This window comes from Spermophilus citellus, assembly GCF_964194105.1.
Source record: "Spermophilus citellus genome assembly, chromosome: 4".
NCBI lineage: Eukaryota > Metazoa > Chordata > Mammalia > Rodentia > Sciuridae > Spermophilus > Spermophilus citellus.
In genome coordinates, this window is record NC_138185.1 from 135560594 (window position 1) to 135574510 (window position 13917).

A 13917-nucleotide genomic window follows, 5' to 3' on the forward strand; every position below is an offset into this window, starting at 1 on the left:
TATAAGGCCCAAAACAGTGTCTTGTGTAGATAAAAGACTGGTGATTTGAACTTTGTATTTCTGAATTTATTTCTTTTTTTTAAAACCTTTTTTTAACATTTATTTTTATGTAGTACTGAGGATTGAACCCAGTGCCTCACACGTGCTAGGCAAGTGCTCTACCACTGTGCTACAACCCCGTAGCCCATAGAGTACTTTTATTTTTTTATTTTTATTTTTTAAAAATATTTATTTTTTAGTTGTAGTTGGTTACAATACCTTTATTTATTTATTTATATGATGTGCTGAGGATCGAACCCAGGGCTTTGCCTGTGGTAGGCGAACACTCTACCGCTGAGCCACAACCTCAGCGCCCCCCCCCTCACTACTTTAATTCATAGAGTTCTTTAATTCTTGATTTAGAAATTTTAGATGAATGCAAGAGTTAGATATAAAAGAAATATGATTGTGGTAATTTGTCACTTTTTATTCTTCCTTAGGACATTTTCATTCCATCACCAAGTTTGGAAGAAAGATCGAATAATGGGAAGAAAGGTGGAGATTTGCATAGTTCATCTTTGACTGTTGAGTGTTCTAAAACCTCAGAGATTGAACCAAAGAATTCTACTGAGGATCTTGGGCACTCTTTGACAGGGGATTCTTGCAAGTTGATGCTTTCTACAAGTGAATGTAGTCAGTCTCCAAATATGGAGAGCTTGAGTTCTCACAGGATTGATGAAGATGGAGAAAACACACAGATTGAGGATACTGAACCCTTGTCTCCTGTTCTCAATTCCAAACTTGTTCCTGCTGAAAATGATAGTATCTTGATGAATCCAGCACAGGATGGTCAAGTAGAACTGAGTCAGAATGATGCTAAAATCAAAGGAGATGACACAGAGAACAGAGATGACATTAGTATTTTAGGCACTGGTTGCAGAGGCAGAGAAGAAACTGTTGCAGAAGATGTTTGTATTGATCTCACTTGTGATTCAGGGAGTCAGGCAGTTCCTTCTCCAGCTACTCGATCTGAAGCACTTTCTAGTGTCTTAGATCAGGAGGAAGCTATGGAAATTAAAGAACACCATCCAGAGGAGGGGTCTTCAGGGTCTGAAGTAGAAGAAATCCCTGAAACTCCTTGTGAAAGTCACAAAGAGGAGCCCAAAGAAGAAAATATGGGGAGTGTTCCTTTGCACCTCTCTCTGACTGAAAGTCAATCCCAAGGATTGTGTCTTCAAAAGGAAATTCAGAAACAAGAATGCCCAGAGGCTATGGAAGTTGAAACCAGTGTGATTAGTATTGATTCCCCTCAGAAGCTGCCAGTACTTGACCAAGAATTAGAACATAAGGATCAGGAAGCTTGGGAAGAAGCAACTTCAGAAGACTCCAGTGTTGTCATTGTAGATGTGAAGGAGCCATCTCCCAGAGTTGATGTTTCTTGTGAACCTTTGGAGGGAGTGGAGAAATGTTCAGATTCCCAGTTGTGGGAGGATGTTGCTCCAGAAATAGAACCATGTACTGAGAATAGATTAGATCCCCAGGAAGAAAAGAGTATAGAATACGAGGGAGAAGTGAAATCAGCAACTACAGAAAAGGAACCTGTAGAGGAAGACTCTCCACATCTTCCCTTGCCTTTAGTGAGAGCAGATGAACCTTCCAGACCTGACCAGGAAATGAAACAGCCCCAACCTCAAGAGAAAACAGATAACTCATTAACAGAAGACTCAAAAATGGCTAATGCAAAGCAGTTAGGCTCAGGTATAGATGCCCAGCAGCTTGACAAGGCCTCGGCTCATGTTTCACAAAGCTTCTGTGAAAGTTCTAGCGGTGAGTGTGATGTATATTGTTCTAAGTATACGAACAGATTATAATTTATAATGAAAGATAGAACTAAATGCTTGTATCAGAGCTGAACATTAATTTGAATTTATGTTTATGAATGGCCAATAATATTTGGGAAATTTTAATAAGATTTTGTTGCAAGTTGTAGATGGCATTTATAGATGCAATTATTTGTATCAGAGATCATTTGAGATTAATCAGCTTTGTAACTCAGGAGTAGTCATATGAGTATTTACAAGTTTTACCCATCTTTTTTTTTTTCTTTTTTCTTAGGTCCTACTTTTGTGCATACGTTCTCTTCTCACATATAAATATGTGTGTGTGTGTGTGTGTGTGAGAGAGAGAGAGAGAGAGAGAGAGAGAGAGAGAGAGAGAGAGAGAGTGTGTGTGTGTGTGTGTAGAATTGTTTTATATGTACATTTAATTTTTTTTCCAGTGTTGATATCAAACCTAAGGCCTGGCACATGCTAGGCAAATGCTCTGCCACTAACCTACACCTGAAGCCCTAATATATTTTTATATTTCCACAATTATTTTGAAGTACAAGGATATTTTTAAATAATAAAATCATATTCAAAACTCTGTTACTGAGTATGCAGTTCCTGGTTGTTTCCTCCTATGGCCATTAAGTAAAATTTCCAAATCTGGTTCAACATATATATCTTTTCTTAGTGGTGGTGCTAGGGAATCTTGTGCATGCCAGACAAGTGCTCTACCACTGAGCTATGTCCCCAGCCTTTAACATATGTATATTTTAAATTTTAAACTAGAAAAGATATTGATTCTTGTTTTTTAGTCTGTTTTATGAAATTTGGCATCAGAACATAGATTACTTTGTAAAATATTGGTAGGATATCATGTGTGACATTAGCTGCAAGAATTCAAACTTTCTAAATCTCCAGTTAGTATAATATAAAAACAAAACAAACTCCAAAAGCAAAAAATAAGAAACACAAAATACAAACTTAACAAGTTTGTAGGGATATAAAAATGAGAAAATGGCATTTGGACCACATTGTATCTATCAAACCTTTTGGTTTGCCTAGAGTAGTCACAGTTTATTCCTGTTGCTTAGATGTAGAATGTATTTTGACATATTATACATACACTGAGTATAGATGTGATTTTTTTTAAAATACTTCTTTTTATTTGTTTTATTTTTATGTGGAGGTGAAAATGAGACAGTGAAGACTGGGTGAAGATAGTGGCAGTGCTGCCTCCAGGGCCTGTAAAAGTCTCAATTTTCTATTAGGTTGTAATGATGCAGTTAGATAAATGGTCTTAATTGTGTGTGTGTTGCCTGGGAGGGGGCGGTGGGGGGGTGGTTATGGGGATTGAACCCAGGGCACTCTACAACTGAGCTACAGCCCTTTTTTAAAAATTTCATTTGAGATAGGGGTGTGCTGTCATGCCCAGCTTAAACTACTTTTAATAAGTCTTACCTACTTCTGTGCAAAGGAAACTTTTTTACCAGGAAACAATTTTCAATAATTAATGCTTACAGATTATATTTACATATTATGGCATGTCACATAGAAGGATCTACTTGAAGGGTTAAATACTGATTTTTCAAAAGTCTGGATTATTAGTTATAATATAGAAGATGGTTTCTGTCAAGAATACAGTAAAGGTAATCTTTCATTCTTGATTCTTTCAGGAATGAGGCTTTCTGAGGTGTTTTATTGTTATAGTTTCTATATTTCTTCCAAATTCTTTGTTGTAAGGAATCAGCAGAAAATGAATATTTATCTACCTGATGTGTTTTCCCTTCTGTAACTATGGTGAAAATCGTTGCCAGTTAGTGTAATGTTGAGATTCTCCATTCACACTCTTTATAATTTCTTTAGCTGAGCATATATATTTTCTTTTATTTCCAGAGACTGTTTCATTTTCTCTTTTCATCCGGTCACTAATTTATTTTCCTCATAGATGTAAGTTTGTTTGTTTTTTTAAAGGAAAGAAGTATCAAGATAGTTGGTATTAATAAGAATAAAAGTGGGAGCTGTGCATAGTGGCTTATGCCTGTGATCCCAGTGACTTAGAAGACTGAGGACGGAGGATTGCCAAGTTCAAAGCCAGCCTCAGCAAGTTAGTGAGGACCTAAACAATTTAGTGGGAACTTGTCTCAAAAAGTGTTGGGGTTGTGACTCAGTGAGCTCCCAAGGTTCAGTTTGGGTACCAAAAAACAAAAACAAAAAAACAAGAATAAAAGTGAAGTGGATGAAGATGAGAGAGAGAAACCATTTTCATAAATAGTTTTGACTGGGTGTGCTCAAGTATCACTATTTTGAACTAGTCCAAGAAAGTAATAACAATTTTCAATATATTAGATTTAAGAGAATATTCTAGCACAATTCTTATTTTCCCCCAAACATGATCACTTTATTAAAAGAGATAAAACAATTAGGAAACCAGAAAATATGATTTTGGCAATTTGCTCATTCTGATTAGCAAAATTTTGGACCTGGGACCTAATTAAAAAGTAGTTTGTATCTTAACGGATGTTGTTTATAATAATTTAATAACAACTAACCAAAATGTGTAAAGGGGGATGCTCATGTGTGGAATTCATCATTATGCAGAGATTTAGATGTGAACATTACTACTTTGGCCTAGAGTGAGTGATCAATACTCCTGAATCCTAAACCCTCAGATTTTTATTTTTAAAATAAATGAGTATTTTGAAGTCCTTTGAGCCATGAGATCCTTTGTTACCTCTTTTTTTTGTTTGTTTTTTGAAAATTTTTTTAGTTATAGTTGGACACAATACCTTTGTTTTATTTATTTATTTTTATGTGGTGCTGTGGATTGAATCCAGTGCCTCACATGTGCTAGATGAGCATTCTACTGCTGAGCCACAACCCCAGTGCCCCCCCCCCCCCACTTTGTTACTTCTTTTTCAGATTATTAAGTATTAACATCAAACTTCTCTTTGGAGAATCCTATAGACTGCTAAGGATTGTAAATGAACTCCTTGGGTTCATTAGCACTGCAGTGAATTCTGTTATCCAGATTCTACTTGAAACTATCCAAATTTTCATCACTGTGTATCTCCAGATGTACTGTTTGAAGTTCAGATGTTTTTATGTTCCTTTTGACCCCGTGTTCCTCAGGCCTTCCAAATTTGGGACTTCTGTTTGTTGTCTGGTCATATATTTTTTGTCAGTCCTATTGTTGATGGCTCTAAAGAGAGCAGAGAAAATAGTAGGAGATTAATTTGGAGACTTGATGAAGGTGATAGGAATAGAATAGAATTTGGGAACAAAGGAAAGAGCAATTGAGATTTTTTGTAGCTGTCCTCATTTTACTTATTTTATACTTCTGTTTATCATTGTTTTGTTTTCATTTTTTATTTCAGAAACCCCATTTCATTTCACTTTGCCTAAAGAAGGTGATATTATCCCACCATTGACTGGTGCAACCCCACCTCTTATAGGGCACCTAAAATTGGAGCCCAAGAGACATAGTACTCCTATTGGTGAGTGAATTAAAAAAAAAAAAAGTGATTTTTTTTTTTTTTAAGGCAGACTTTTGGAGTTATCATTCTTTGTGCAAGTGATATTTTTAGATCTGTGGAGTTGGGCCTGACTGATGAAGTTAATTTTTTGTTGTTGTTGTTTTAGAAGAATAGGGCTTGGTGTTTGATTGTATGATTTTGCTCCCAAGATATAAGAGGTGATGAAAAGAATGAAAGAAAGGGTGGAGGGATGGAAGAGGGAGAATTACATATAAGAATTTTATCACATTATTTGTAGAGCAGTATAATCTGAGCGCTAAGTTGTTATACAGAATTGTTTTATAAGGAAGAGATGAAAAGTAAGGTAGAAGTACTATTTATTCAGAAACCTGGCTACTCGTCAGTCTGCTGCTTGACAGGGCAAGACTTAGATCCTCCTTCCCTGAAGCAGCCAGTAGACTTCTACATTAACCTATTTGTTTTCTCTAGTCAGTGCTGGGAGGTAACAATCATGCCGTCTGGAGTCTCCTGCTACCTATGCCTGATGCTGGCAGATGTGGGTTGGCTGAGGGCTCATGCAGCATCCTTTGTCCAGATGCAGAAGTGGAACTGAATCCTGTTGCTCCTCTTAAGACCAGGTGTCAATACTAGTTCGTAGTTGTTGATACTTGTGACAGGATCTATCCTAGGAACCCTTTCAATCCTGCAGAGTTTTGGAGCCAAACAGGCAAATTGATGACCTTGAATTGCTGTTTTTCTTGTTTGTATTTTAGTGTTCTTTCTTTCTTCCTCCCTGCCTCCCTTCTTTCAGGTATTAGCAACTATCCAGAAAGCACTGTAGCAAACAGTGATGTCATGTCTGAAAGTATGGTTGAGACCAATGATCCCATACTTGGGAGTGAAAAAGGGGCTGCTCCAGAAGTGGATGAGAAACTGTGTCTGAGAATGAAACTGGTCAGTCCGGAGACAGAGGCGAGCGAAGAGTCTTTGCAGTTTAGCCTGGAAAGTAAGTTTCATTTTATATTAATCTTGGGTAATTAGTAGTTCTAAATCATCTGGGAAGTATTGGTTATCTTCTGTTTATAATGATTGGTACTTTTATAAGTTAACTAGATTTGTGAAGTCCTATTCTCAATTTTTTTGATTTCTGTTTTGATACTGGGGATTGAACTACTCAGGGGCACTTTACCACTGAGTTGTATTTCCAGTCCTTTTTATTTTTTATTTTGAGACAGGGCCTCACTAAATTGCTGAGGCTGGCCTTGAACTTGTGATCCTTCTGCCTCAGCCTCCTGAGTCGCTGGGATTACAGGCGTGTGTCACCATGCCAGGTTATTCTTATAGATTTAATTCTTTGCTTTTGGCTAGTTCCTATCATGTAACTGAAGATATGCCATTTTATAGTCTTTGTTGTTTCCTTGTATTTCTGTATTAAACTTGTGTTTTCATTAAGTAATTGTTTTTCACATTCAGAAATAGTTCATAAGAAAGTAGAAAATTTGAATTGTGGATTTTACATTGTAGATTTGTGTTGACTCTTTCTCATATGAATTGTAAATTGTTTGGTATGGCTGGGAAACAGGAGAGTACCAGGAAGTGAATGCAGAATAGGACCAGGTTCTGAAAGCCGTTTTACACCATGCTGAGAAGCTTAAGAATTTAGACAGGAAAGTTGTAGGATCATGTTTGCTTTTTTAGAAGGATTAGTTATGTGTTTTAAAATTTTGTACAAGATGATTCTGTTGTTTGCCTAGCCCATTTCCTATTCTTCTGCCTTGCAAAATCCTACCATTCTTTAACCAGGAAGTGGGGTTATTGGTAGATGGGATATAGATGAGGGGATTAATTTGAGAGGTGAACAGAATAGAACCATGGGGCTAGTTAAAGTGAAAGTAAATAGGGGCAGAAAAAAATTACTTTATACATATATTGTATCATCTCATTTTCATAATAGTGGGCCAGGGTAGGCAACCATCTTCCCATTTTATTGGTGGGAAACAGAATGGTTTTTAAGTTATGTGCCTAATGTCATAATTGATAAAAGGTTGACTGGACTTTGAGTCAGATCTAATTCTAATGCTGTTTAAAGGGGCTAGAAGGGGAAGGAATCTCATAGAAGAGATTGTAAAGGAACGTTCAGAGAGGAGAAAAAAATGGGTGAGTAGCATGAAGTGATGGAAACCTACAGGGAAGAGAGTTACAAGAAGATAATGTCAGATACAGGAACTGACGTCTAGAAAGATGTGCCTGAAAATGTAGTTGGATTTGGCAATTAGGATTCATTTGCTAACTTAGACAAGAGCCATTTCAGTGCAGTGGTTAGCTATAATGAAGATAATTGGGGAAAAATGGGGATGAAGAGAAAAATGAGCAACAAATGAACTCCATACTTTTAAGAAGTTTATATGAGAGGGCTGGGGCTGGAGCTCATTGGTAGAGTGCCCGCCTCACATGTGTGAGGCACTGGGTTTGGTCCTCAGCACCACATAAAAATAAATAAAGATATTGTATCCAACTATAACTGAAAGTATATATATATATAAGTTTATATGAGAAAGGAAAAGAAAATGTGGTAAGTTATAGGGAAATGGAGGGTTGAGGGATAATTTATTATTTTTACTTGGGAGAGACCTGAACAAGTTTATACTGAAGGAAGGATCCAGAATGGAGAATATAGGTTAAAGATGAGGGAACAGGTAATACAGTTGATGAATCAAGGTCCTGAAGGAGTTGGGAGGGAAAGCTTTCAAAGAATGCATAGAGTAGGTAGGCTTTTTTATTTGGCTGTACTGGGTTTTGAACGCAGGGCCTTGTGCACTCAACTATATACCTAGCTCTTTTTATTTTATTTTGAGACAAGGTCTAACTAAATTGCCCAGGCTGGCTCAAACCTGCAATCCTCCTGCTTTCTTAGCCATTAGGATTTCAGGTGTATGCCAGTGCACCCTACTGAATAAGAGGGACTTCTGTTCTCTGATACCAAAGGGAATACTTTTAGCTAATAAATTTTGAGTTTTTGTCAGACACTTTACATGTATAGCTATTAAATCTCATAACCTGTGGAGTATGTCCTGTTATTATCCTCATTTCGTAGATGAGGAAACTGAGGCACAAGAAGGTTGAGCACCTTCTCTAGTCACACAGAAGAACCTGGATTCATATCCAAGTGGTCTAGTTCTAAAACTCTAATGTTATTCTGCCATTCAGTGCTTATTGACTTGAATAATTAATGGGAAAGTAGTACATGATTCCATCTTTTTTTTAATCATTTTTTCTAGAAAAATAAGAGCTCATCAAGAAAGAGTATGTGGTGCTGGATGAGGTGGTGCCACACCTGTAATTCCAGAGGCTTGGGAGGCTGAGGCAGGAGGAGTGCAAATTCAAATCCAGCCTCAGCAACTTAAAAAGCCCCAAGCAACTCAATGAGACCCTGTCTGTAAATAAAATATAAGAAAGGGCTGGCTGTGTGGTTCAGTGGTTAAGTGTCCCTGGGTTCAATCCATGGTGCCAAAGTGCAGTGGGGGGTGGGGGAAGAAATGTGGTAGCCTTGAATCTTACTGTAGATCTGAAATAACAATTGGGAAGAAAAAATATTAAGGATGATCACATCTATAAACAATACCACCTTTCCCAGTATTGAGGGCACAGTAGTATGCACTGTAGTCACAAACCTACAAGGATGGTCCTGGTTTATCTCTACTATATGAGGAGACTACGAACAACAAAGTAGTTTACCCCCAGACTGGACTAAGTGCAGGAGCTTGGACATGGAGCTAGGTTTCTGTTTCAGAGCCAGGGCTTTAACCGCTGAAATTCACTTGCCTTCTTGATGGACTAGATTTCATTGAGTCACAAATATTTTAGAAATATTAAAAAATATTTAAGGGTAATTTTTTTCTAAGAGCAGAATAAATTCTAAGTGAAAATCCCTTGACATTAGTGACATTCGTATGAAAATGAGTCTTTTTAGTATCATCCTTAAATCTTTGGTGTAGGTTCTTTCTTGGAAATGTATCTTATTTTTCAAATGTCTTTTTTTAAAGTCCTTTGGGAAGAACTTGGGTACCTTCTGTTTATAGGTATTCCTAAAATGGTACTATATTTGCACATCAACCCAAAATATTTTCCTTTATGTCTTTTTTTTTTTTTTTTTTTTTTTGTACCTGGGATTGAACCCAGGGGTGCTTAACCACTGAGCCACATCTCTAGCTGTTTTTTGTATTTTATTTTGGGGCAAGGTCTCACTGAGTTGCTTAGGGCCTCATTAAATTGCTGAGGCTGGCTTTGAACTCCCAATTCTCCTGCCTCAGCCTCCCAAGCCACGGGATAACAGGCGTGCACTACCACACCCGGCTCTCTTTCTTTCTTTCTTTTTTTTTTTTTTTTTTGGTTGTATATAGACTCAATGCCTTTATTTGTTTTTATGCGGTGCTAGGATCCAACCCAGTGCCTCACACTTGCAAGACAAGTGTTCTAGCAATGAGCTAAAACTCCAGCCCTTTTTATCTTTTTTATTAAAATATATTTTAATTTTCTTTTTTAAATTCTTAAATTGCTTCAAATTATTTTTATGACTTAAATATATATATATATATATACACACACACACACACACACACACACATACATACATACACACACACACACACACACACACACACATATATATATATATATATATATATTTTTTTTTTTTTTTTTTTTTTTTGTTTTGGTACCAGGGATTGAACTCGGCGTCACTTAATTACCTAGCCATATCCCCAGTGCTTTTTTTAATGTTTTATTGTGAGGCAGTGTCTTAGTAAGTCCTTAGTGCTACATTAAGTTTCTGAGGTTGGTCTTGAATTTGCAATCCTCCTGCCTCAGCCTCCTAAGTCGCTGGATTATAGGTGTAAACCACCATTCCTGGCCAATTTTAAATTTTTTTATATGGGGAGAGATGAATTGGGATTCCGGAGAAGCTTAAATTTTATTATTTTTTTTAAATTTTCATTTTAAACGTTACTGTTATATTTCTGTTCAGACTGACTCGTTTTCTGTGGGAAATTAGAATTAATTGGTAGAAATGAGAAAAACTTACCATTAAATTATAAGAAATTTGTTTATGTCCATGTATTAGTCTTATTTCTATTTCTTTTTGTTATTTGTTGCGGATACTAGTAGAGCAGGATAAAGGTTTTTAGTTGTGATACTGAATTCTGTTTCTCTTTCCTCTCTTTTGTTTTTATTCAGAGCCTGCAACTGGTGAAAGAAAAAATGAGTCTGCTATTGCTGAGGCTGTTGCCAGGTAACCAGAACTGGTTGCTATTTAGAGGAGTTCAATATAAAGCTTCTGGTAATGAAGGGAAGATGATTTATCAACAGATATACAAACTTAGCATGAAACTCCAGCATAGATTGAGGAATGTTTTGACTTGATCAGAGGCTTTCTTATTAATACTTTTTAAGTCCAAGACTTTGCTATTTAAGGCTTATTGTCCTAAAACTCAGTGTTTAGAGGACTTTGCTCTTATTCATGACAGTGTGTCACTCTTCCCCATTGTTCTTGCTTTTGGTGAGAAAATAGAGGACTGAACAAGAATGAACTGTGGATGTTGTTCCTTCTGCTCTTTTGTACTCATCCACAGGCCTTAGGCCTTTCTCTCTTCTTTCTGCCAAATTAACTACTATGTTGAGCTGTTATTTTTGCTTTGTCACGAATGCCATAATGCTTTGAGGAAAGTGTTATCCCCTACTATGGTTTTCATGGTGAAGCTTTGCCATCTTGTGGCTGTGAGAGAATTGTTTCATTTATTTTTGACCAGAGTCATCCAGCGTGAAAACATTAACAGTAGTTGGTTAAATAAGGGTCAGGTTTCTTAAATCAGAGGCTAGACAGGTACTTTAAGTAAGTAAAATAGACTAGGTACAAGACTGTCGGAGTGTTGAGAATGGCAAACTGAATAGGTGCCCCATTTAAAACAGTATGTCCCTGTTCAGTTATAGCCAGTGGTTGTTATTTGTGAATGCAGATTTACTATTGTCACATGTTTAAATTTTTTAAAGAAAAATCTGTGTGTGTGTGTGTGTGTGTGTGTGTGTGAGGGAGAGAGAGAGAGAGAGAGAGAGAGAGAGAGAGAGAGAGAGAATGAAAAGTAATCCTGAGGTTTCAAAGTTAGGCAGCAAACTGAACCATGGCTTTGAGGGTAACAGAGTGGGAGATAGATAGATAGATAGATAGATAGATAGATAGATAGATAAAATAGATTGGGATTGAATCCAGGGCACCCTACCACTAAACTATATCTCCCAGCCCTTTTTAAGTTTGTTTGTTTGTTTGTTTTTTAACTTTGAGACAGGGGTGTTGCTGAGTTGTCCAGGCTGGCCTCAGACTTGCTATTCTCCTGCCCCAGCCTCTAGAGTTGCTGGGATTACAGGCATTTACCACCATGTTTGACAGATATCTGGATTTTTAAAAATAAAATTTAATACTTGTCAGTATACTAAATTCAACCTTCATTTATGTTGACCCATCTCCAAATTCTTTGATCTATTCTTAGCCATGTCTTAGTTGCTCTCTGGACTTTTATATATTTAATCTGAATGAGCACCTTATATTTCTTATTTGGTAGAAAACTCTTCTCCCCCCCCCCCCCCCCATTTACTTTCCAGTGCTGAGGAGCTGAGGGCCATGTGCATGTTAAGCTAGTGCTCTACCACTGTGCAATACCCCCTGCCCAAAAGACCCATTAATGATATGTGGTCATAAAAGTTGAAGAAAGTGGCATTTGTATCTGGTCTCTTTGACTTTAGCAGAATTGTGTGCCAGGCAATTGTTATTAGCCTGTATATGTACATTTTCAAAGGGGATAGAATGTAATGCTGAAGCTTTTGAACCCTTAGGGCATAATGTAAGGTGGAGAAAAAAACCTTGAGCAGAGGGTTGGGATAGTAGATAATGGAATGAGATGAAATTCATTAGTATCTTTGTGAAGCAAATTTGGTACGTAAGAAAATGTTTTTTAAAATTTTTGATCATTGATTTTTACCTTTGAGTTCACCATAAGAAGTCACTTAAAAGTAAGCTTTTTTTTTTTTTTTTTTTTTTTTTTTTTTTTTTTTTAGAATATTATAACTGATCACTGCTTCCTTTGCATTTAGGTGAAACATTTAAGTGTTACCTGTAACTGGACTGTATTCAAATTTCTTGGCATCACTGTATTTCTCAATCATGTTACAATGGAAAGTTTCAGGAGTAATAGAAACTAACAAAAATAGAAATATAAAGCATGACCATGTTTCAAAGATTGCCAACTTGTGGCCATTCTTGTTTCATTTATAAATACTTCCAGCACCCTCTTCTGCACTGGATTATTTTGAAGATAATTCTAGCACTATGTCATTTTATCTGTAAATATTTTAATGCTATCTCTAAAACATAAGGGTTTTTATTTTAAAAAGTCAACCACATAATTGACAATGATTTCTTTTCTCTCCCTCTCTCTCTCTCTCTCTCTCTCTCTCTTTTTTTTTTTTTTTTTGGTACTGGGGATTGAACTCAGGGGCACTTGACCACTAAGCCACATCCCCAGCCCTATTTTGTATTTTATTTAGAGAGGGTCTCACTGAGTTGCTTAGCACCTTGCTGTTGTTGAGACTGGCTTTGAACTCGTGATCCTCCTGTCTTATCCTTTTGAGCTGCTGGGATTATAGTCATGTACCACTAAGCCTGACTGACAGTGATTTCTTAGTGTCATCAAATATCCAGTGGTCAGATTTCTCTGCTCATTTTTTTTTTTTTTTTACAGTTTGTGTCAAAATTGCATTTGATTGATATGTCTGAATGCTTTCTTAAAATTATATATTCCCCTCTCCATCCCTCACATTCTATAGTTTCTTACATTCTGGATTTTAATGATCGCATCTTTATAGTATTTAATATAGTACTCTATCTACCTTATTTCCAGTGAATCTTACTTGAAAGTTTATTAGGCTACTTTGAAATATGATGAAGAATTTGCATTTTGGTGTTTGGAATGCAGGGAAGGGATTCCCTCTGCGCTTAAAGGATAATCTCCAGAGGTACTTTTTCTTCCTAAACTAACACCATATATTGCTTTAATGTATTGTCTTAGTCCCCAGAAGACCATGTCCGTGTTTAGCTGTATCTGTGAAGCCCGACAAGAGGATGAGACTGTGGGTGAGGATCCCACCTCTGTACCCATCAGGTAAAATTTATTTTCACAGCATTTTTGGGGGTATATCAGTTTTGGTTGGTACCAAAATTCATATGTACTGCTACTGTTTTGTGAGCTTGAGCTTATTTTTTTTTTTTAGTCTGAGGAACTAGGACATGTGGATTGAGTCATAAATGAGATGTTATGAGAAATTTTAGTAAATATTGTATAGATACAGATTTTATCTGCCAGTTGAATTAGTTCAAAATGACTCAGTCTTCATAAATTTAATATGTTATTCTGTTCTGAGGTTTGTTTTTTTTTTCTTAGCTGAAGAAATAATGTTTGCTTTTAACAGATTTTTATTCTCTTAGTTTCCTATAGGGCAACATATGAGATGCTTAATATCTCAAATTTAAAAAGTTTTTCAACCTTAATGAATTGATTTTTCCATAATTTCTTTATTTCATAACCTTTTAGGAT

General features: G+C 36.4%; 1 protein-coding gene across 8 annotated transcripts in view; it reads left to right on the forward strand.

The window, feature by feature from the left end:
- Positions 1-13917, forward strand: part of TP53BP1 (tumor protein p53 binding protein 1) — a 106432-nt gene that overhangs the window by 59943 nt on the left and 32572 nt on the right. For 5 of the 8 annotated variants that reach the window (XR_014021687.1, XM_081292046.1, XM_081292047.1 and 2 more), the window contains exons 13-17: positions 480-1806; positions 5180-5299; positions 6090-6284; positions 10511-10565; positions 13393-13485. Coding sequence is in view for 7 of the 8 variants with exons in the window: in XM_081292046.1 (XP_081148172.1) it covers positions 480-1806; positions 5180-5299; positions 6090-6284; positions 10511-10565; positions 13393-13485 (1790 nt within the window). In the remaining variant the exon portion in view is untranslated. Of the gene's footprint in view, positions 1-479; positions 1807-5179; positions 5300-5793; positions 5917-6089; positions 6285-10510; positions 10566-13392; positions 13486-13917 lie in introns of those variants that run through there. The other 3 variants (XM_081292049.1, XM_081292050.1, XM_081292052.1) reach the window with 2 other exon arrangements.